The 21,586-nt window shown below is 54.2% G+C and overlaps 1 protein-coding gene across 1 annotated transcript; it reads left to right on the forward strand.

The window, feature by feature from the left end:
- Window positions 1-255: 255 nt before the first annotated feature.
- Window positions 256-21,586, forward strand: PCSK6 (proprotein convertase subtilisin/kexin type 6; the record flags this gene model as incomplete). Its single annotated transcript, XM_079540983.1, has 21 exons — window positions 256-477; window positions 2,475-2,579; window positions 5,187-5,297; window positions 5,829-5,972; window positions 6,187-6,263; window positions 6,395-6,483; window positions 8,822-8,994; window positions 11,504-11,716; window positions 12,201-12,301; window positions 13,212-13,315; window positions 13,953-14,070; window positions 15,042-15,230; window positions 15,418-15,554; window positions 17,236-17,412; window positions 17,800-17,902; window positions 18,215-18,411; window positions 18,691-18,778; window positions 19,187-19,278; window positions 20,443-20,572; window positions 21,040-21,152; window positions 21,489-21,586. 21 exons carry the CDS (start codon window positions 256-258, stop codon window positions 21,584-21,586), a joined length of 2,781 nt encoding a protein of 926 aa, XP_079397109.1.

The following is a 21,586-nucleotide window of genomic DNA, read 5'->3' on the forward strand; positions in this document are numbered from 1 at the left end:
CAGACGATGCAGTGGGACCCAGTGGGTGCGGGAGCGATGCCCGCAGGCACGCCTCACCCCCCCGCTCCGTCCCCATCCTCCTTCTCCCCTCTCTACCTCCGGGCAGGGCCGTTCTCCACCTCCCCCCCCCCATTCTCTCTCTCACACACACACACACCCCGGGAGCATCCCCCCGCCCCCGCCGGGCTCCGGGGCCGCTTTAAAAGCCGCCTCTCCCCGCTCCGCCCAGCGCGGCCCCGCGGAGCGCCGAGCACCATGCGCGCACCTCCGGCCTCCGCGCCCGCCCCGCGCCGCGCAGCCCCCCCGCCGCCCGCCCCCCTCTGCCTCCTGGCCCTGACCCTGCTCCTTTGGGGCCGGGGGGGGGCGGCGGGGCCCTCCCGCACCGTCTATACCAACCACTGGGCCGTCCGCGTGCGGGGGGGCCCGGCCGAGGCCGCCCGCCTGGCAGCCGCCTATGGGTACATCAGCTTAGGGCAGGTAAGGGGGTGCGGGGGGAGGTGCGGAGGGGCCGTACGGGGCCGTTCGGGTTCGCGCGTGGGGCCGGGAAGTTGCACGGGTGGATCGGGGAAACTTTGGACTCTCCGCCCGGGGTTGATCGGAGGTGTCGGGAACGCGAGGAGCGGGCGGTTCTCCCCGGTCCGAGCGCGCTGCGGTTGCCGGGGGGTCCCGGCACGGTTCCCCCCGGGTCTGGGGATTCCGCCCCTTCCCCCCTGCGGGAGCCGCGTCCCAGCGACTGATTGCAGCTCTGCTTTCTGCCCTAACCCTGCGGAGTGCAATTCGGGTGTTGCATCATCAACAAACCCGTCCCGTGCCCGTGTCCCGCAGCTGTTGGGCGGCAGCGTCCTCCAGCCCGCGTCCCTCCATCCCGTGTCCCCCACCTGCAGCGCCGCGCTCTGCCCTCCCCGGCCGTCCAGCCCCATCCCGATCTCCCTCGCGTAGCTGGGAGCGCGCCCTACTGCTGGTTCTCCCCATTCAGCTCAACGTCTCCATTAAACGTCCCGCTTTGCAGCAGACGCGCTCCTGCTTTAGGCTTTTGCGTCGACCCAACGCTGTGCTCCTGCTTTGGGGTTTTGCTTTGCCTTATATCGGCTGCCCTGTGCAGCGATCCCTCTCCACTCCATCCATCTGTCCATTCCATTCATCCACTCCTTTGTCCCATCCATCCATCCATCATTTCTGTCTGCCTGTCCCGTCCATCTGTCTGTCCCATCCATCCCTCCCTCTCCCCTGAGCCCTCCCAGGACAGCCGGCAGCAGGCTGCAGACCAAGGGAAATATTTCTGTGCTTGCATCAGGGCGTTCCTGCTTCTCCTCCGGCGCGTGCACCTCTGCAGTGCTCTGGCTGCTCCAGGCCATCCCCAGCCCGGGGCTCACCCAGGGGGAGGTCACCAAGTGCTGAACCCCGTGCATCCACGTCCCCCTTTGTGCACGTGTGCCTGGGGCTTGTGGGGACGAGGAGGGGAGAAACAGTGGCATGAGGATTTGGGGACCTCTGCTCTTGCCCTTGCTCTGGCAGAGGGACATGTGGTGCTTCCCTCCTTCAGCTTCTGGGATTTCAGACCCCGTTGGGACCTTGGATGTGGGGACTCCAGTGCCACCATGAGAGCTGCTCTCCCTGCCCCTGTGCTCACGGCGTTTGGGAGAGAAGGGGATGGGAAGCGGAGCAGGAGGCAGCCATACCTATGTGGTTGTATTGCTGCTTAACATTAAGAATGACATTTGTAGAGCAATTCCCCTTGGAACTGGGATGTGTGAGCTTGTCTGGAGGCAGAAGGGATCAACTCACCTCTTTTGCTGTTGTGTTTCTCTCTGGGACTCCGCTGCTCTCGGGGTTTCCAGCATTCCCTTTGTTGTGCTTGTGGGGTTTCAGCCCTGTTGATGCTATCCATTGGAATAACTGAAGTGTCCTCAGCTTCCCCAGAGCTCCCACCTGTGGGGCTCACGCTGCTCCCAGTGAGAAGGGCAAGAGCTCCAGCACTGTCCTCTCTGATCCCACAGAGAGGAGAGCAAATACTCTTCCATCAATTTATTTTTTTTTTTAAGACGGAAATCACATTTTTGAGTTCTTCTACTTGGGTTTAAAGTTAGGTTCAAAGGGTCCCTTGACACAAGGTCCTGCTCACAGCAGGGCTGGCTCTCAGTAATCCTGTGGGAACGAAGAACTCTGATTTATAACTTCCTTGCCCATCTCACTGCATCTCCACAGGATGTTGGGTTGACTGAGTGATGCTTTTGGGAAGAGAGGGTCCACATAGAGCCATAGGGTCATTGAGTTGGAAGGGCCCCTTAAAGGCCATCTGGTCCAACTCTCCTGCACTGAACAGGGGCACCCACAGCTCAAGCAGGTGCTCAGAGCGCAGTCCACAGCATCACTGGCTGCGAGATGAGGGGTCTGAGCGCAGCCTTGGGGTTGGCATTTTTCTACAGACCGTGGGCAACCCTTGCCTTTGTAAAACAAATCTTTCTTTTTCCCAGATTGGCAGCTTGGAAAACTACTACCACTTCCACCACAGCAAAACGTTCAAGCGCTCGACGCTGAGCAGCCGGGGACCACACACCTTCCTCCGCATGGACCCCAAGGTATGGGGCTGTACCCCCAAACCCCACAGCCATGGTCTGCAGCACTGCACGATGACAGCGCTGTCCTTGAGACGCAGCCCTGTGCATGCACACGGTGACTCACCGGGCATTGGGATGTTTATCAGTGATGAAAAACACTTAAAGTGACTAAATGCTAACATCTGCCTGAAGGATGGGGGGAAAGCAAAGGGAGGAAAAAGCCTTACAGAATCGAGAGGCTGCTGCATACTCGGGTGTTGATCCAGTTGCCACAACATTTGCTGTCTCAATGGTTGCTATGTGTGAAATCGTTGGCAATCGGCGTGCATTGCTTTTTCCTAGAGCAAACATCCGAAGGGATTTGGGTTGCAGCTGAGTTGACAAAAGCAATGGGGGACCAGGAGGATGCAGGACAAGTGAGCCCGGGCGGTGTCGAGGGCTGCAGCCCTGTGATATGTTATTTTGGCAGAGCAAAGGACAAATCCTCAGTGCTCATGCCTGGAGATGTGCAGAGCGCTGGAGTGGTGGCAGAGCTGCTCAGGGAACAAGCAAATGATGGGTTCCGATCTGCAATGGAAATACTTCCATCTCAATGAATCTGGGGCCAACAGATGGGGCTGAGTCAGTGGGCTTTCAGTCTGCGAGCGTGTGCCTCGCATTGCTCTGCAATCCTCAGAGCTCTGAGGTCCCGCTGTTGTCACTCGCCCTGAGTTTAGGACCTCTTGCCATGTGTTGTCCCTCTCTCCCATGTTTCCAGCTCATTTTAGAGGTGTCTCAGCATTTGAGCGTGCACAGTGCAATAAAAAATTCCCTGCGAGGCACAAGGAGACACGACATCACAAGCTGGGAAACAAACATTGCAGAAACCCCAAAGAAGCAGCAAATGCAATCAATTGCAGATGTTCCACATCTCGTGTCTTCCAGGGGGCTATTGTTCCAGCCTGGGGATTTATTGGTTGGTTCCACCGCAGGAGCCAGGTCCCCTCAGGCTCTGGCAGTAAGGGAGATGATGGAACGTGCAAGAAGGGTCCTTGGGACACCCTAAACTGCACTCATACCCACGGAGAACCCTTTGAGGTCCTGGCTGCTCACTGTGGGGCTAACGTTCACCAAATGGTGTGGTGAAGATGAAGGGATTTAGCAAATCTGGCAATTTGGGGGGCAAACCGTGGGTGAAAGGAGAAGATGCTGGGTGGAGCTGCCCATGTCACTCAGTGGAGATCCCAGAGCTCTGGGGAGCACAGGAGCTCCCCCTCTACTCGCAGCCCAGGATCCCGGCACAGGGCTGTGTTGTAACTGTTTCTTGTAGCAAAACCCCATTCTTTTCTTTCTTTAATGTAATTTCCAAGAAGCCTTTGCCTCCTGTGAAGGGTGATGGGAGCTGTCAGGAATGTCACAAGCTGAGGGCTGCCCCAGGCTCCTTCCCATCCTCACATAAGTAGCAGTGCTGGGAAGGGGGTGGGCAGCGAGTCCCTCAGACAAGGAGTGCTGCTTTGGGGAGAAAAGCTGCCTAATTGGGCAATTTCCTCTATTTAACATAGTTTTTTCAACCAGACCATGAAGCCGTGTTTTGTTTTTGCTTCCAACACTTAAATCCGTCGCTGCACAAATGAAGCAGCTTGCTATCAGCAGGCAAGGCGCCACGGAACCATATTTTCCTATGAAATATATTTTTGTTTGTTTCAACAGTTATTTTATTTTATTCCCTCCCCCCTCCCCCCCCCCTTCCTCGGAAAAATATAGGTTTAAAAACGCAGCTCTAGGCTGGGAGCGATGCTCACCGTTCTGCCTCTATCTCTGTAAATCAGAGCCATAAAGCCATAAACCAAGTGCGGAGCTCTCGCTTTGGCTGGCAGCTCCAGCATAAATGAGCCAAACAAAAACTTACCGTTTGGATTTGTATTCATTTTTTTTTTTTTTGGTAGAAAAGTGTCTGTCTAAAGATCAGAGCCACGGCCACATGGAGGTCAGGGCTAAGAGATGTGGGGGTGAAGGGTTGGGGAGCTCTGTGCCCAACACTGACACAGGGAGCGTGTGGGGGTAAATGCCTGGGGGTACATGGGGTTGTTTTTGATGAACCTTCAGTGCTTGGGGCTGCATAAAGCCAGGGGCGTCCAGGTGAGTGCTGGTGGGGCTGCAGGATGGGGACTCACCAGAGATGGGCATTAGGATGGAACAGCAGCACCTTGGCATCATATCGAAGTTTACACACACCTCCAGTATAGAATTGTGTGACTTTAATATAAACGAATAGAATTGTTAAAGTTGAAAAGGACTTCCAAGATTCCCAAGTCCACCCCGCCGTGCCTACTGCCCTCATCCCTGTGGTTCTGGAGCACTCCCAGGGTCAGTCACCCCACTGCCCTTCCGCTCCTTCTGGGAAACGTTTCCTAATATCCACCCTGACCCTCCCCTGGATGAGCCTTGTTTATCTCCAAGATCTAAAGCTGCTCTGCAGGATGCAGTGCAAGGAATGAACGAAACACGTAAAACTCAAGATGGCTTTCAGCCAGCGGTTCCTGGCTGTCTGCCTGTCCATCCTGCCCTTCTGCCTGCAGGTGGAGCTGGTTGGGGCCTGGGGGCACATCCCCCCACAGCCCTTTGCCCAGCAGTGCTCTGTGCCCACAGGTGGAGTGGCTGCAGCAGCAGGAGGTGCGGCGGCGGGTGAAGAGACACGTCCGTGGTGATCCCCCCTCCCTGCCCTTCAACGACCCGGTGTGGCCCAACATGTGGTACCTGGTGCGTATTGCCTCCATGAAAAGTGAGCTGAAAAATCAGGTCATTTATCTTTTGTACAAAGGGGTTTGGTTGGAAGTGTTTCAGCAGTGCCTTCGCTGCACTGTGCGCGTAGACATCACAGCATCACAGCTGCAGTGCTGGCACATCTTTGCCCATCAAAGAGCTGCTACCATCTATTTGCAATATCATTTTTCCTCCTGCCTGATTCATCGATCCGTGTTTGACAGGGGAAATTTGTTTGAAATTAAGTGCAGAGAGGAAATGAGCGCTTCAAAAGCCAAGAGCCTGCGGTGTGAGGAGTGGTGGAGGGAAGGAATGATGGGGAGAGGAGAGTGTGCTCCTGAGCTGACCGCTGCTGGTGGCCTCGGTCAGTGTGGTTGGAGCAGATCTATGAGTTACTGGGAGGGGTTGGGATTGGGATGTGCTTTTGGGTTGGTAAATGAGCTCCATGCTGCCGTGGAAGGGCTGAAGCCCAGGCTGTGGGGTCGCAGCCCTGTTGCAGGCTGTGCTCTGCCATTGCTGCCCCTGTAGCACTGCGGGGACAGGAACAGCCGCTGCCGCTCGGAGATGAATGTGGTCGCTGCCTGGCAGAGGGGCTACACCGGCAGGAACGTGGTGGTCACCATCCTTGATGACGGGATAGAGAGGAACCACCCCGACCTGCTGCAGAACTACGTGAGTGGGGCACCTGGGGCTGAATGGTGCCGGTGGAGGGGGTTTGTTTCTGCTGGATCGCGGGGAATAAGCACAGCATGAGGCTGCACAGCAGGAGGTCAAAGGAAGGGGGTGTTTTAGGAAGGAGAAATGAGAATGTGGGGAAACTCTGGCAGGGTCTGGGCTGCTGTCTCATGAAAACAAGCGGAACCTAATGGTGGAAAACCCATTTCAGGACCCTCTTGCAAGCTACGATGTTAATGGGAATGACCATGATCCAACGCCTCGCTACGATGCCAGCAATGAGAATAAGTATGTGGTGCTAATTGCATAGCTGATGAGCCCCTGTCCATTGTATCCCATGGAATCCCATCCCATCCCTTCTGGAAATGCTGCTTTAGGGGCTTTATGCAAAATCTGCTCACAGGGCTTTCTCCCTGCAGGCACGGCACGCGCTGCGCGGGGGAGGTGGCAGCAGCAGCCAACAACTCGTACTGCATTGTGGGCATTGCCTACAACGCACGCATTGGAGGTGAGGCCAGCACTGTCTGCAGCCCCCTGCCCTTCCTAGTCCCCCCACAGGGCCACAATGGGGTTGGTGGGCTCCTGGGGTGGGTAGAGGGATGTCATTCCCCCACATATTGCCAGGAATATGGCACCAATGTGGCTCAATGTGGATCGTCCCCCATTCGGGCAAACCCCAGCATGGGGAGGAGGGAGCTCTGGGGGGGCTTGTGGGAGGATGGGGGTCCCCAGCCCCATGCAGGTGATCCCAGGGTATGGGGGACACTGGCTCTGTGTGTTTTGGGGTGGAAAACCGCTTGGATCACATCCCTGTCGTAAGTCCATGCGTGTGTATGGGTGGAGTTGGCTTTGACCTGAAGTGTCGGGGGGGTTGGTCTGGGTGGGACATGTATTTGGTTTGGCTGGTGGCAAAGAGTTAGCTCCAGAAAACACTCATTGTGAGGTTGTTGTCTGTCAGTGAGCAGTCAGGAGGGATCGTCTGGGGGACCCCAAAATGTCCTCATGGGAAAATAAAATGGTTGTGCAGAAAGGGGTGCGAGCACATTGTGTGGCTGCTGGGACTGTGTGTGGTGAGCCCAGAGCTGGCTGTGCACCCGGTGGGTGCCTCAGCAGGAGTGGGGCTTTGCCAAAGGATCTGTGAGCCCTTGTGCCACCCCAGGCACTGGGAGCAGTCCCAAGTGCTCAGTGTCTGGTTCTTTGCATCCCAGCAATGCACCACACTGCTTTCCATTGAGTTGCGTCCTTCTGTGCATGGCTGGCAGCGGGGACCTAATGCTGAGGAAAGCCTCAGTGGAAGATGTTGTTCTGGGGAGAGTGACGGGGGGCTGGCAAAGGCTGTGTCGTGGCCCCGTCCCCATCCCATCCCACCTGTGTGATGCTTTCTGCTCATTGGACGGGTTGTTCACGCTCTGGCTCTGCTCCACTCAGTGGGATTTAAGATTTGGCACCCTGCAGGATCAGGTCCTGGTGTCTGTATTTCCCCAATAAGGGCTGCAGAAATGAGTGTTGCTTGCTGCCTTTATTATGAGTTCTATTTTAATTTGCTTCCTTTTCTTGACTTGTGTGTGCACTGGGGGTGGTGAGCGAATCAACCTGACAGAGCCAAGAAACCCAGCCTCCAGACCTATCACCTTTGCATTTGAGGAAGAAAACACTGCAGTTTTAGTGAGAGTGACTTTAGATGGATGACTCAAATAAAGCAGTGATGAATGAGCACGACTTGCTGGGGAAGCCCATTTGTCACACTCAGGGAGCTCCCACCTAATTGGGCTCGCTGCACTCCATCACTCACGCATCGCTTTTCATTTGCTGTGGGCAAAACATTGCCATAAGCAAGGAGGGCTCCTGTCATACCTCCTCCTCTCTTCTTTCCTGCAACACTCTCCTGGAAGGCAGCTTCCCTTCATGTTTCCTGGAACAGGGAGTTTGAGGCACAGCTTCCTGCATTTCCAAGCTTGTGTTTGGCTAATGTGGGACAGCATCAGAGAAATGCAGTTGAGCTGAGTGTTGTCTGGAGCACAGCTGCAGTGTAATTCCGTCTGCCCGCAGTTGTCTTCTTTAAGAGAAGCACATGTGGAAGGGGAAATGCATCAGTGTAAACCAGAGTCTGCCTGACTGGATGCTGGGCATCGCTCGGGGCTCTCCATACAAAGGATCAGCGCTTGCATCTGCAGGGCCTTCTGCTCTTCTTACCCCAGTTTTGGGTTTTCCTTGGGGCTGGGAATGCAGCTTTCCATGGTATCTCAGTGGGGATGCCAGGCAACCCCAGCATGGGGTCACTGCTGCTCCTGGAGCTGTCCTTGTCCAGGCACTGTCGGCACCAGTTGGGCACTGATGTGACATAGTGATGGGCACTGCTGTTTCTATACATGGGGTCCCACTGTGGCACTGCCCACCGCCTGTATGTGCCCAAAGCCAATGGGCTGTGAGCACTGGGGAAAAGCTGCTGTCATCCAGGTGATGTTGTTGGATTAGATGGGGCAAACAAGGTTTTAGGATGGGAAACCAACGTTTTCGGATGGGGATACCAGGGTTTTCGGATGGGAATTTCAATGATGGGAGCGGACCTTCCTTCTATCCTGCCCAGGCCCACTGGAGCTGATTTTAAACCCTCACCCAAAACCTCATTGCTTGCAATAGAGCAGCGCAGGGAGCACGAGCAGAGCTCCCTGCATGCCCTTCCAGCTCCTGGCCGTGGGGCTCGCCGGCGCTGCCGCTTGTTGCAGCTATTGGAGGCATGCCGAGCCTCGCGGTTTCCGCCACCGCTAACAAAGGCCTTTGATTGCAATCCTTGCACTTTCATAAAAGCCATTAAGCCCTAATGTCTGATGTTTTTGTGCTTTTAGGCATTCGTATGTTAGATGGAGATGTAACAGATGTTGTTGAAGCGAAGTCGCTTGGCATCAGACCCGATTACATTGACATTTACAGCGCGAGCTGGGGGCCAGATGATGATGGGAAGACAGTTGATGGACCCGGCCTATTGGCCAAGCAGGCTTTTGAGCATGGCATTAAAAAGGTGTGGACCGCGCAGCGCCCAGCGCTGGCACTCCTCCCCTGCCCCGTGGGACCCCTGCTCGGCCCCCCGCGTCCCATCCCTGAGCTCCGAGGGTTTGGTGATGGGAGACCCCTCGAGTGGCAAAGACCTGGTGCTTTTATATTAAAAAAGGGCAAATATTGGCTCAGAGCACTGGGAAAAGCCCTTCTGCGGCCCCTTGGTGGGTAAGTGATGCAACCCCCATGTTCTGGGGCAGCTCGGGGTTGGGTTTGGCTGCCCTGAGACCATTCCCTCCCTTCCTCCTCTCTGCTCTCAGCTCTGCCGCCCTCATGTTATCTATAAATAGGGTGGAGTGTTTTCCCACTATTTACTTGATTTCCTGCCGGGGCGGTCGGGCTGAAGAGGAATTCATTGAAGTTGCTGGGAGTTCATGTCGTGTAAATACAGGGAACAGGCCGCCCTTCACAGAGCTTTTTTCCATGTGGGAGTGAGCAGGCAGCAGTGGGGTCCCTGTCCGGCATGGACCCGCCGTTTCGGGAAGAGTTCTCCACATCTCTGCCTTTATTTGAAGACAGGAGCTGTGGCTGAGCTCAGAGTGGTTGGACAAGGGAGGGGATTTGGATGAAGATGGGTCCTGTACCCCTGGGTGCCCCCTTTTCCCTCTCCCTTTTTTCTTCTCCCTTTCCCCCTTCCTTTTTCCCCATTTTTTGAGTGAGGCAGGGTTACTGATGGACTGCTGTGTTCCTGAGGCCCGTGTTGCCTTTCCCACTCCATACCAAGATGATTTGGGTTCTGCACCACCCCCGTCTCGCACTCCCTGTTGACCAATGCCACCCATGTTTGCAGCCCTCACCACCCTCCTTGCAGAGCTCCTAATTGCCGCCTGCCTCCCCTTAATTAATGAGGAAAGTCATAAGCAGAGAGCTAGCAGCAACCTTTAGCCCAAGCAAATGGCTGCGTCTGAGTTATAAATCCTTAAAATTGAGTTTTTAATGGAAACATTAAAATAACCTTTATCTGTTAGCAGTAGGGCTGCACGGGGGTCATTTATCATCTCGTTACTCACCATACTTGTTAGCTCCCGAGCTAATAGGGCAATATTTTTCCTGGCACCATAGGGCTCCAGCACTGCAGAAGCAGGGGATGTGCACCATGTGTCCCACTGATTCCTTGGTCCCAAGCATTGGCCAAGGGGGAAATTGCAGGGGTTCAGATGCTGTCTGCGTCCTGTTTTTATTGCAGCCTTTCTGGAGTGGTATTGGTTTGGGGAGGTGGCCAATAAAGCCAGTGGGTGTTTTGGGTCTGCTTGTGGGAAGCTTCATGGCTGAGTGAGGAGTGCAGGGATGGCTTGGGGCCAACCAAGTTGCAAAGTGAGGCAATGTTCTGCTCTGTTGGGAATTGCCATTGGGTGTGAGTGGTGCTGTGCTGGGATGGAGGGATGTTGCTTGCGTGTCCTCTTGGCTCTGGAGCTGACTCCCACTGTGGATGCAATGACACAGGCAGAGCCTGGAGCATCCTTGCGAGGGAGATTTTGGCTTCCCCATGCGTGTACCCGAATGGAGCCCATAGCCACATCCCTGCATGTGGTCCGTGGGTACCATTAGATGCTGTAGGTGGCACATGAGTTCTGTTGGTGGTTTCTTGCTGCTAGTTCTTGTTGGCTGTCACGCGTCACGCGGCCGGCCGGCCCAATGTATGCATGGCCATATACATGGGAGACGTGATAAATCCCAGCAAATTGCTCTGACTTTGCATCTTTTTCTGTCAGAGCAGACAGCCAAACAGAGGGTGGGGATGCAGGCAGGCACCGATCTGCCCAGGTGAACCTTGAGGTCTCTGCAAGGAGGCCGGGGCTCCAAGGAGGCAAAGGACCAAGTCAGCCATTTAGGGGAAGGAGACTTAATTAAACGAGAGGGATGCACAGGAATGGTGCTCCATTCCATGCCTGCTCGGTACCCGCTCAGAGCATCAGGATGTGCAATAACACATTAGCTCTGTGTGCCCCAAGGGGAGCAAATGGGCCCCAATTCTGCCGTGCTGCCAGCTTCATTAGGGGCCCCTTGTTAGCAGTGTGGCTGCTCCCACATGGGACTTTCCCTGGCTCCAGGGAGGTCTGGGCAGCCAGCAAAGCTGCCCGGTGGGGATGCTCCATCAGATGTTCGTGCCAAGCCATGAGGGAAGGAAAGAAGCAAACAAACAAAGCCTAAAGGATGCGTTGCAGGAAGCTCTCTGATGGTTTGGGTGGGTGGTGGGTGGCTTTGCGATGGGCTTTGTGGGCTGGAGAGAAGTGGGGCACAGGTTTTAGGGAGTTTCTCGATGTTCCACTAGGATGAGGTGACCCAGCTGCTCTTACCCAGGGGGAAAACTGCATGCTGATGCTGCCATTCCACCCTAACCAAACCCTAAATCCTGCCCCAAACCCAGTGAGTGGTGGCTGCCCCTGCCACTGTCCCCTGCTCCCCGGGCTGCTCCCCACTCTCATCCTGGGCAAACACTTGGTCTCCTCACCCCTTTCCCTCTCTGCCCACAGGGCCGCAGGGGCTTGGGGTCCATTTTTGTCTGGGCATCAGGAAACGGCGGCCGGGAGGGTGACTACTGCTCCTGTGATGGCTACACCAACAGCATCTACACCATCTCCATCAGCAGCACTACTGAGAACGGCTACAAACCCTGGTACCTGGAGGAGTGTGCATCCACCCTGGCCACCACCTACAGCAGCGGGGCCTTCTATGAGCGGAAAATTGTAAGTTCAGCCCTGAGCAGATCAGCAGCCCCTTGGGTGTCTGTGGTGAGGGCTTCTGCTTGTGGGGTTGTTTTGGTGACAGCTGCTCAGTGTGTTGGCCCTGGTGGTCTTGTCCTCAGGAGGCTCCAAAATCTGGGTTTTCCCATTGGTGTGTAAAAATGAAAACAAGCACATAAAAATGAAAACAAGCACGAGCTCATGGACATTTTTTCCAGCTCTGCTCCAGCCATATTTTCCTCCAGCTGATCCACAACAAAACTAACTTTTTGTCCTTTTCAAACAGTTTTTTTGCAAGGGAAAACACAAACACAGGTGTTTTCTTACATGCCAGATGTATCTGCAGCCCCTTTTTTGGGCTGATGATGTGGGAAATGTGGCGAGGGTTCATTACCCATGCCATGGTGCCATGGTTTCCATGGAGCTTTCAATGGCCAGCACTGGGAGCACCTCTGGCATCGCGGGGCTGCAGCTGCTCTCTCTGCAGGTCACCACTGACCTCCGGCACCGCTGCACCGATGGCCACACCGGCACCTCCGTGTCTGCACCCATGGTGGCCGGCATCATCGCCTTGGCTTTGGAAGCAAAGTAAGTCAACCCCACTGGGGTGGGACCTTCCCAAGCTTAGGGAAAAGGATTACTTTTGCATAACACCAAACGCACTCTCAGCCTTGCTCCAGCCATCGCTTGGCTTGCAGGGCATCTGCTCATGAACTTCTGTTACTGTTTTTATTGAGTGGAATACAAGCAAGGCTCTCTCTCCCCTTGCCGTGAATGAGCCGTGGGGCAATGCTGCCATTGCATTTGGGGGCGGTCACGCTCAGCAGACTTCATCTCTTTCAGTTTGATCTTGGTGCCCAGGTTGAATGATCACGTTTTGGGAGATGCTGTTTTCCTTCTTAAGAGTATTAGGTGTAGGATCTGCATTGTTTATCCAGGGCATAAAACGCAACATTAAGTACCAGGGCTGGGTGCAGGGAGATGCAGGCACTCAGATGCCCCATTATGATGAGAAGGAATAAATTATATTTCTTTTTTCTAAATGGTGTTTGAGAGCAATATCAATAACAGTTTGAGATGCTAAGGAGACTGCAAGAAAAGCATGGAAAATTCTTCAGAAATATTCCTGGGTTGAGGCATAGAAACATGTGGTTTCTGCATGGCACCATGAACTCAGACATCATGTCAACCCTGCCTAAGGGTTTTTTTTAAAGCACTTTGGGTTTTGTTTTTATGTTAAATGAACAAACCAAGGTTTTGTCTAGCTTTTATTTTTTCTTTAGCCTAGGAACTATATACCCCCTGTTCATGGGCACACAGCATCCCTCCCTGGGTAATCTTTCTCTATTTGGGCACCCCAAGCAATGGCCACCCCCAGGCAGGGTGTGAGCATTGAAATAACCAATTCATACCCTATTTGAGTAGGATAGCCTGATTTTTAGCCTAATGGGAGGAGACTGGGGGCAGCAGAGCTGTGCTTGACCACATCTCCTTGCAGTCCCCTGCTCACATGGAGGGATGTCCAGCACCTCCTGGTCAGGACGTCACGGCCAGTACACCTACGGGCAGCTGACTGGAAGACCAATGGAGCAGGGCATAAAGGTGAGGTGCCATGGGATGGCAAAAACAGCATCCAAAGGGAAATTAGAGGCCCCCAGATCCAGGGGATTCACACTGGATGGGTGCTCACAGCTGGGTTGGGGACTCTGCTGTTGGGGGAGCTTTGCAGCCTTACCTGGTGGAGGTTTGCCATCTCCACATCTGCAGTGTTGGGTGGTAGTGGAGTGACAGGACCTGAGGGAACAGCATGGAGTCAGGGCAGGGTCAGGTTGGATGTTTGGGAAATGTCTGCCCCAGAGAGTGGTGGGTGTGGAACATCTCCGTAGGGCAGTAAGCACAGCCCTGGGTTGCCAGAGCTCAGAGAATGTTGGGACACTGCTCTCGGACATCGGGTTTGCATTAGGGTGGTCCAACGAGTTGGACCCAATGATTCTTGTGGGTCTCTTCCAACTTGGGATATTCAATGTCCATTGGACTGCTCCTGGTTTTTTGTGTCACCAAGGTGATTTCAGGGTGTAAGTCAGGCAGGTTGATGAGCTCCATGTGTAGGAACACCTCCTGCCACAGTAGGATCAGCTCTATGTCTTCCCAGATGGGTGGAGGACCTGAAACATCAAGACATGCAAGGAGCAGCATCTGTCAGGCAGAGTGGAGATTTCTGAGTCTTCTCTCTTTCCAGTTAGCCATCTATATGGCTTTGGCCTGGTTGATGCAGAAGCTATAGTAGTGGAAGCCAAGAAATGGAAGACGGTGCCACCCCAGCACGTCTGCGTGGGAAGCCTGGACAGGGTACCCAAGTGAGTGGTGGGACTGGGGCATGGATCCCTTGAACTGGAAGAACTGGGGCTGCAGTCCTGGGTCACTGTCAGCCTCCTGAACAAGCCAGGAGCATTTCTTCTGCTTTTGTTTTGTTGTTCATTTTGTGGCTGGTATTACTCTGCAATGGGATATTAAGGCAGGAAGCCTTGTGGGCTGTGTTCTGGGACCAGCTCTGATGGTGGGTGATTTCTCCTGCTCCCTCTTGTGCTTAGGCATCCTGGGGGGAGACCAGGCTCTGTAGTGACCCCTGGTTTCCTCAGGGTTGCTAGGGTCTGTTGAGACAGAACAGAGCCTCCAACCATGGCACCACCTAGCCTTGCAGTTAGCTGTTCAGCAGGAAAGCGCAGTTTCTTTGGAGAGCATCAAGTATGCAAAGCAGGAATGGATTTGGAGCCAAGTGTGTTCATGAAACTATTTATCTGATACAGACACTAATTACAACCCAAGGAGGAATGCTGCACTGATAATTATAATAAAAAAGTGCCCTTGCAACCCATAAAGCATAGATCTTAGAAGCGGTTCAAAAGCATCGCGTTACCATCGGGCAATTCAGCAAATCCCCCTGCTAGGACAATGCATTGACACGGAGGAGGTGATAATTTGCCACTCTTTGCTGTAAAACGGTAGGAGTCTGGGTTTAAACACAACTGAGAAGAAATGGGGGAATGCAGCACCAATAGGGCGCCGAGGGTAATGCTCCCAAATACTCCCAAACACGAGCCCTAGTTCCATCCATCTCTAGGCAGAGCTGAAGTGCATTTGGGTGCCCAGCTCCCATCAGTGGGATGGTATACCCAGTTCCCATCAATGGGAGTTTGATGCCCCAACCATTCCGTCCTGTAAAAAAGGGATTTTTTTTTTGCAGTGAGGAGCAAACATTACCCATGCACGCGGTGTGAGGGCTCAGGATTTACCTCACCTTTCATTGGTTACCCTTGCATCCCGGCAGGTACATCCGCCCGGACCACGTGCTGCGTGCCAGCACCCTGAGCAGCGCCTGCAGCGAGCAGCGTGAGCAGCACGTGCTGTACCTGGAGCACGTGGTGGTGCGGCTCAGCATCGCGCACCCGCGCCGCGGTGACCTGCAGATCAGCCTCGTGTCTCCAGCGGGGACCAGGTCACAGCTCCTGGCCAGGAGGTAAGAGCAGCCGCCTTGGGCTGTGCTCGATGCTTGGAGTTTTTCGTGGGGAGACCTCTAGCACGTCTTGGTTGCAAGGGGATCTGTACATCTTGGACCTGTGCAACGATGCCAAACGCATCCTTCAATCCACACCTCCCTTTCCTGATTGAATGAGACCTGCGTGGCTTTTCTTCTCCTGTCGCAGAGTGTTTGACCATTCCAATGAGGGTTTCAAGGGCTGGGAGTTCATGACGGTGCACTGCTGGGGCGAGAGGGCAGCCGGCGAGTGGACACTGGAGATCCAGGACACGCCGTCCCAGGTGCGCAGCCCCACCACGCAAGGTAAGCGCCCGCACTCCTGCCTCCCCCAGGCTCTTTGCCCCAAATTTCACTTGCCCCAAACTTTTAGATCTCAGATCTTTTGCCTAAATTCACCCAAATTTCCCAAAGAAATCACCCCAAAGAATGGGTGTAAAAGCCAAGCCCTACTGCACAGAGGCTGGGCTGAGCCGGCAGCAGGTTTTCTCCCTCTGGCAAATTTGCTGCAACTGAGAGCGAGGTTTCCAAAATTAAACCGTAATGAGTCCAAAATGAGGAAACCCGAGAGCTGTAATTGTTGTTTGTTTGTTTTGCTGTGCTGCTCGAACATCTGGAGCGTGGGATGGTTGTGCAATGGCGCAAGGGGACAGTGCCCTGTGGGTGCAGACGGACGTCCTGACTGAGCTGCCACCACACAGGCTGGGGGGGGACTGCCCCAACTAGAGCCTCCCAGGTGCCCCCATCCTCAGCCTGGCTCCAGTCCTTGTCCCCTTAGTGGCCAAGGAACCGGGCTGGTGGGATCCAGCCTCGTGGGAAGGGAATGTGGAACATAAAGTATCGTGCCCCAGGCTGGTGTGCCATATGGGGGTGTAAAAATTTGCGTTCTCATTGATAGAAAGCCAGGAGAAAATTAAAAACCTCACCCACGCTGCTCTCTGGCAGGAGGAACACATGGGGGCTCATTGTGTAGAAGGTGTTGCTGTTTGCTGCCTTGGCCTGAAAGCTTTTGAACTCATTGGAGCAGCAGCAAAACACCCCCAGAGCTGCTTTGCCCCTGTATTTGTGGTTCTCAGTTGGCATTAGGGAATCAGCTCCATGCGGCTGCACGCTGCCCCAGGGCTCTGCCTTACCTGGCTGTGTGGAATAAAGCCCAGATGAGCACATAAAGTCACCCCTTAGGGACCTGCAACAGTGTGTTTGAAGCAGAGTGCGCAAAACAGAAGGGAAGAAAGATGAAGGGGAAGAAAGGGAAGAGATGAACGTGGCCAGGGCTGGGATCTTCCCCTTCACCGCCACTCACAGCCCAGTGCAGGGCTGACATTTGCTGGCACTCATCTACTGAGATGGGAGGCAAAACCTTAAAGTCATTTTGGTTTTTTGTTGGCTGGAGGTTGTGACTGAGTTGTCCTTGCTGAGGGTACCTGAGATTGCCCTTTTGCTGGCTCCACACTGTCCATGCTGGATGGAGCAGGTGGCTTCTTGCCTTCCTGCCTGAGAACAGAGTGTAAAGCACCAAGAGCCAAGGAATTTATTTGAAATCATTAAGCCCTTCTTGGAAACGCGGGGATTAGTGGTTAAAACAGAATGCACCACAGGCTTGAAGAGACTTGCATTGATCAAGAATTGCAACAGAAAGAACTGCTGGGAGGGAGCAGCTGTGTGCTCCGGATGGTCCCAAAAGCATGTGGGTCAGGGCAGGACACCCATGAGCAGCTGTCCCTGATGGGGCTGCACCCGTTGTGCACTGAGGACACTTTCAATGAATGGGGGTAAAATTTGGGGTGTAGGGGTCAGGCACCCATGATATTTTAGGTGATCACAGAATCATTAAGGTTGGAAAAGGCCACTAAGATCATTGAGTCCAACTATCGACCCATCCCGACCATGCCTTCTAATCTTGTCACACACTGAGCTCAGCGCTGAAGCATGGAACGGAGCAAGCACTGTGTGGGAAACTTGGTGTGATGGCACACATACCCCACAGGGAAGCTGAAGGAGTGGAGCATCCTCTTCTATGGGACAGCTGAGCACCCCTACAACACGCCAGGGGCCCCCCAGCCCCGCACAAGAACACTGGAGGTATCGGAGATGGAGCCATCGAGGGCTGCCTTCCTGCAGAGCCAGGTGGAGATGGCAGAGGAGGAGGAGGAGGAGTATGCGGGTAAGTGCCTTGGGGTGTCCTTCCTCCAAGGTAACCCCAAAAATCTGAGCTGGGATAATAAGGGTGAGGTGGGGGAGTGGGGAGGATCAGTGGCTGTGGCTGGAGCGGGGCAGCAGGACAGTAAAATTAGAAGGTAGAAAAACAGCACGCCGGCACTCCCACCACAAATTGATGGTGGAGGCGTCTGGCGAATAAAAAAACAAAGATCTTCTGCTCACCTCCCCTTGGAGCAAACAATGAAATGTGTCCCCTACCCTCTGTCTGTCTGTCTTGGGTCGGGGGGGAATTCTGTGGTGGGAGCATCCCCGCAGCCCCTGGGGGGCTCGCAGGCTCTGTCCTTGTGCCAGAGCTGCCAGAGCTGCTGACTGAGCTGCCATCTCCCACCAGGTCCCTGCCACCCCGAGTGTGGTGACCAGGGCTGCGATGGCCCCAGCGCCGATCAGTGCTTGAACTGCATCCACTACAGCCTGGGCAGTGTGAAAACCGGCAGGTGAGGGCCTGCGGGGTGCTTGCATGGAGCAAGAAGCATAAGGGAGAGAAAACAGAGGCAGGAAGCATGGGAACCCCTGCCCTGGGGTAGGGTGGCATGGGAGAAATGGAGCCAGAAGGGTAAGTTGTGCTTGTTGGCTTTGTTGGCCAGAGCCACTGATGATCAAAGGATGCATGGCTGAGGTGCCAGCTGGCACCTGAAGTTGGGCTTTGCTATGATGGCCATGGGGCTGGGCAACCCCAAAACATGAGTGGCGGTGGATGGGCAGAACAAATCCAACCCTAAGGCTCAGCCCCTCTGTTCCTCCCCCAGGATGTGCGTCAGCTCCTGCCCAGCAGGGTTCTTTGGCGACAAGGCAGCGCGGAGGTGCCGGCGGTGCTACAAGGGCTGTGAGAGCTGTGTTGGTCGGGGCCCAGGGCAGTGCACAGCGTGCAAGAGGAACCTCTACCACCACCCTGAGATGGGTGCCTGCCTGCCCCTGTGCCCCCCCAGCTTTTACGCCGATGAACGTAAGGATGCTGATAAACGGCTGTGTATCACAGGGCTAAACCCCGCGTGCATTCGTGCGCTTTCCAATGGAGAAAACACTTTGATTTCCAAATGCCAGCTCAAGTGCCACCAGAATGGAGGGAGGAGGTGTGCACAAGGGGTACAAAATGCATTCAGAGCTGTTAAGTAAGGGCAGTTGTTAATAGGGACACGCGGCTCTGCCTGCAGATCCCCATCCAGGTTTTGTCCTCACCTACTCTCCTTGTGTTTTTTTTTTTTTTTTGTATTTTTTTTGAAAGGTCAGAAACGCTGTCTGAAATGCCATCAAAGCTGTAAAAAGTGTCTCGCTGAGCCGGATAAGTGTACTGCATGCAAAGATGGGTTCAGGTAAAATACCAGAGCTTGTACCTTCAGCACCGAGGCCTGTGTTTTAAATTTGGGAAATGGATGAGCAGCCTGCCCGTGGGGGGAAATTAGAGAATCGTTAGTTAAAGACTTCAGATCCTGCTTTGGAGGTTGTGCTGCAAAACGGTGTGAAGGGAATGGAGAGGAGGCACTTTGTGTCTCTTTGGAAGATGGAAAGCACCCACGGGGGTGGTTCAGAAGCACCCATCTGAATTCAGTGGCGTCTCACACAAGGGAAAGAGCAATGAAAACATTTGCACCGCACACTGCAAACCGCATAAGGGGCAGGCTGACTGTGTGCTTCGTGCAGGGCTGCAGGAGCTGGGGATGGGCTGCACCAGGTCCCCAGAGCCAACGTGGGGCTGTCAATGTTCTCTGCTTTTCCATCAGCCTGGTGGGAGAGAGCTGCGTGCCTGAGTGCCAGCCTGCCATGTACCTCAGCCGTGAGCACCGGCGCTGCGAGACCTGCCCTGCTGGCACAGGTACAGCCTTCACCCCCAGCATCTCCCTGCAAAAAAAACAAATCTTTGCACATCACACACAGCAGCCCACAACACCCAGGACCATGCTGGCTGCAGCAGGAGGGGAGCAATTCCCAAGCAAGGAAGAGAAATTACAGCACAGGGAGGCTGTGGGCTGCATTACTTTCCCTGCAGCCATCCCACTGAATAACCATGTCCATAGGGAAATGCCTGGAGGAGCCCCGGGGACAGAGTGCTCCTGCACACAGTGCAGGTGCTGGGCTGTATTCCTGCTGGAAAGGCTTGTAAGGAGTTTTTACATTTTGATTAGAGCCATTCTTTATTTCCTGATTCGTCCGAATCCAGGTGCTGTGGTTTAATAAGGTTGTGGGGGAGGCAGTAAAACCTTCTCAGTGATGGAGGATGGCTCTGCAGTGCTTAAAAATGTCATGTGCTCAACGTGTGCTGTCCCCAGGGCTGGGGACATCCACTCATGTCCCTAAGTCACTGGATGTCCCCTTTAAATTTTGCCTTTTTTGCTGTCTGCGTGTCTCATTGTTTTCCATGGTTAATGTTTGTGCCTGTTCTTGAAATCATCATAGATCTGATGATAATATGATCTCCAGACAATTCATGTTCAGTCATATGAATCTCACTTATCATGCACAGGCAATTTCCTAGGGCTAAATCCAAAATATTTATTGATCTTGTTGGCAAGCCTGGAAGGGAACGGACTCTTAATCCCTTAAGAAAATTATTTTCCTTCTAATTCTTATTCTGGGCAGTGTAAATGCACTTCCCACTGTTATTTTTCAAGTCTTTTCCCCTCTCTTTTTCCCGCATAACCATTTCTCATGCACAGTGCGTGGAAGGCTCCTAATGACAGCACAGCCACAACACATGGACACCCCACATCTCCTCCCTGGCTGCATTTTGCATCTGTCTTTTTTTTTTCCATGCATTGCACTGAGCAGGGTGGGAAAATCAAACTGGTGTATGCACGTCTGGAGCAGGAAGGGATGCTTGGAGGGAGCAGGGGATTTTGATACAAAGGCTGCCAGGGCAGGATGTTGGATGGGTTTTTGGGGTGGGAGCAGCACACAGGGCTCCACTGGCACCGTGAGCATCTTGTTCACTCCCAAGTGGGACTGAGATGTGAAGTGGCTTCTGTCCCCTGTCCCACAGGACCTGGTGAAGATGACTGCACACCCTGCACCCCCGACAGCCCTGCCCCTCACTGGCGCTGTGTTCTCGCCTGCAGGGAGGGCTTCTATCCTGCCGACAGCCACGGGCTGCCCAACAAGGTCTGCAAGAGGTACGGACCTGGTCAAAGAAATAAGTGGCTATGGTGAAAACAGCTTGCAGCTGGAGCTGTTTGTGGGGAAATCAAACAAAAAGAGGAGGAGGGAACCAGCTCTGCACATCCCCTCTGCCACCCATCCAAGGTGCCCTGGGGCTATGTGGAGGGACTGAGCCCGGCTCCAGTCTCTCTGGGCAATGTGGGAGGCAGGGCGATGTTGAGCATGTGTTCCAGCTCTCAGCAGTCCCTGCCCTGCAGCCACAGCATTCGCCCACCCCAGCACCCAGCACGGCCTGGAGGTGCCGCAGGGCAGCAATTTGGCTGCGCTCCCCATGGGGCCAATGTGCAAGGGAGGGTTGGAAGGCAGTGTGGTTTTCCGAGGCACGAGGTTTCGGATTTGCTGCTTTCCACCTCTTCTGCTCTGCTGCCTGCAGAGCCCAGCTTTGGAGCAGCAAGCAGAGCACAGTGTGGTCTCTCCCCAGGTGCGATGAGCACTGCTCTGCCTGCGAGGGCTCCAGTGGGAACTGCGTGAGGTGTAAGGATGGCTTCAGCCTGCTTGGTGGCTCCTGTGTGACCAACGAGACCTGTACCAATGGTGAGTGGCACTGATGGTTCTCCCCTGTTGCAAAAATGAGGCGTTTGGAGGATTCCCTTCATAGTGTAGATAGAGCTAACGGCAGCTGGGCTTGCTGGGGTGAGGGTGGCTGGCAGAGCTGCTGGCTGTCTGCCTGTTGCTAATTCTCCCCCTTGCTGCAAAGCTTCTTTCTTCCTTCATTAAAACCATGTGAAAGATGCCCTGAAAAAGCAACGCCTTTTCCATTCTCTCTTCTCAAACACTGGAACGAATTGCACCGCCTGTTACGTGCGATGTTTGTTTATTTAAAATGTTAATCTGCTCTCATTTTCTCTTGTTCCTCGGCCGGCCTCCCAGCTGACAAGACTTTCTGTGAGATGGTGAAATCAAACAAGCTCTGTGAAAAGAAGCTGTTTGTGCAGTTCTGCTGTCAGACGTGTCTTATGGCCGGGTAA

Source organism: Tetrao urogallus, assembly GCF_951394365.1.
Source record: "Tetrao urogallus genome assembly, chromosome: 11".
NCBI lineage: Eukaryota > Metazoa > Chordata > Aves > Galliformes > Phasianidae > Tetrao > Tetrao urogallus.